Here is a 2,541-nt window from a genome sequence, read left to right as displayed (position 1 = left end):
CCTCTTCTCTACATCTATTTAAATTTGATGGCATCTAAAAATCTATCCTCAGACCTCATTTCCATTCTTTTTTTAACTCAAAAGTATTCTTGTAAGAGCACTCTTACTGAATTGGGGGTGTTTCAAGCACTGCCATAGTCTTCTGAGTTCCAAATCCTCATATCTAACTTTATGGTTGGCACACCTCTGACTGGGATTCTCCCATCAGAACTCGTTTCTTCTCCCAATCATCTCCCTGTCACTGTTATCTGTTTCAAAAAATAGGAAAATTTATCTTTCATCTGCACATTCATCTTATCTGCTTATTATCTCTCCAGAAAGTTCTCATAACTTTTTTCAACCTATGTGAAGCTGTTGATCACATTTAGAAGTTCAATTTTTGCAAAAAAGGCTAAAGATTTTTCTGAATTAAATATTACCACATTCCCATGAAGATAAATTTGTCTTGATTTTAGTAGCTCTTTGCTGAGTACACTTAGTTACTTGACTAATAACTGTATCAATATCATACATTCTTTCCTGCTGTTCTTTGGCTTCCTAAACAGAGTCATCCTTGCTATCTTCAGAGTGACATGGCCAACCTGACCTCAGTGAGTGGATTCCTCCTCGTGGGGTTTTCTGCTGACCGTAAGCTTCAGATTTTACATGCACTGCTGTTTTTGATGACATACCTGCTGGCCTTGACAGGCAACCTCCTCATTATCACCATAACTACCTTGGACCATCGCCTCCATTCCCCCATGTATTACTTCTTGAAGCACCTCTCTTTTCTGGACCTGTGTTTCATCTCTGTCACAGTCCCCCAGGCCATCGCAAATTCACTTATGAACAATGGTTACATTTCCCTTGATCAGTGCATTCTTCAAGTTTTCTTCTTCATAGCTCTGGCCTCGTCAGAAGTGGCCATCCTCACAGTGATGTCTTATGACCGGTATGTAGCCATCTGTCAACCACTGCAATATGAGACCATTATGGACCCCTGTGCCTGTAGGCATGCAGTGATAGCTGCGTGGGTTGCTGGGGGCCTCTCTGGGCTCATGCACGCAGCTGTTAACTTCTCCATACCGCTCTGTGGGGAGAAAGTCATTCACCAATTCTTCTGTGATGTTCCTCAGATGCTGAAATTAGCCTGTTCTTATGAATTAATTAATGAGATTGCAGTGGCTGCATTCACAACCTCAACAGCATTTATTTGTTTGATCTCTATTGTGCTTTCCTACATTCGCATCTTCTCTGCAGTGCTGAGAATTCCATCAGCTGAGGGAAGAACCAAAGTCTTCTCTACCTGCCTACCCCACCTATTTGTAGTCACCTTCTTCCTCTCAGCTGCAGGCTTTGAGTTTCTAAGACCTCCTTCTGATTCCCAGTCAGCTATGGATCTCATGTTCTCCATCTTCTATACTGTGATACCTCCAACGCTCAATCCAGTTATCTATAGTTTACGGAATGAAGCCATGAAAGCGGCTCTGAGGAAGATACTGTCAAAAGAAGAATTCACTCAGAGAAAGATGCATTTAAAAGCCATTTTTAAACTCTAAAGTACCATACAAATAAAAGGTACTGTTACTATGTTTCAGACTGTAGGAGGAATAAATCTGATTTCTTTCCAGAACTCCCTTCTAACTTTTCCGTTCTTTATAGTCTTCTCAAAACATAATTCTTCAGAATTTAAGATGCTATGGTTCTAGGGATATTGGTCTTCTTTCCACAAGTTCAATTTTTATTTTTAGGCATCTTACAGCATTTTTTCTGAAATAAAAGAGAAAAGGCAATTCGTTTGGGACTTGGTGAGCATAATTTAAAGCTGGCTTTTAGAGATACATGTGTATAGCTGAGTCCCTTCGTTGTTCACCTGAAACTATCACAACATTGTTAACAAATAGATTCCAGACTGCTGCCAAATAAGCTGATTGCGTTCATGAGATAGTGTATCTATGGTGTATTATGTGATTTCCAACAGACCTCCAGGTTTCTTTTGTGCATTAAGTACCCATATTAATTTTCCCTTCCTTTTATGTATTATAATAGCTTTCCCCATACCTATTTATTCAGTCTCTAATAAATGTCAGGTATATTACATACATTTTCCTTTTAATTTTATCAAGCAACTGTTCTACCTATGCCCCATTCTGTCAATTAGGACACTAAATTTAGAGGAGATTAATTTCTTGAGACTTCTCAAAGAATAGCAAATATGTGATTCAAAGTAATATTTGTCTGATTCCAAGCTCACTTATTTGCCTCTACTCATTGCAAATGATTTGTTTCTCCATGTGTGTGCATGCTAAGTCATTTCAGTTGTGTCCAACTGTTTGCGACCCTACGTGAGTATACGTGTTTTTGTATCATCTGTAAAAATAAGCATATTCTACTATTATACACTAATGAGATAGCCTTCAGCAGAATGCTGTTGTAGCCTTTAAAACAGTAAATCTATGTCCTTACAGCTTCAGAAGAAGCCTTTGTAATATAAATTGAATAAATCTATAGTCATATGATTATTACTGAAAAATATTAATAAAATATATAAAAGATGGTAAG

At 38.1% G+C, this 2,541-nt stretch overlaps 1 protein-coding gene across 1 annotated transcript; it reads left to right on the top strand.

The window, feature by feature from the left end:
- The first annotated feature begins 572 nt into the window (after window positions 1–572).
- Window positions 573–1,541, top strand: LOC133235911 (olfactory receptor 14J1). Its single transcript, XM_061397691.1, has one exon. It carries the CDS (start codon window positions 573–575, stop codon window positions 1,536–1,538), a length of 966 nt encoding a protein of 321 aa, XP_061253675.1. The 3' UTR covers window positions 1,539–1,541.
- The last annotated feature ends 1,000 nt before the right edge of the window (window positions 1,542–2,541 follow it).

Source organism: Bos javanicus, chromosome 23 (genome assembly GCF_032452875.1).
Source record: "Bos javanicus breed banteng chromosome 23, ARS-OSU_banteng_1.0, whole genome shotgun sequence".
NCBI classification, from domain to species: domain Eukaryota; kingdom Metazoa; phylum Chordata; class Mammalia; order Artiodactyla; family Bovidae; genus Bos; species Bos javanicus.
The sequence above is the reverse complement of the archived record's forward strand: the minus strand, read 5'-3'. Positions and strand labels throughout refer to the sequence as shown.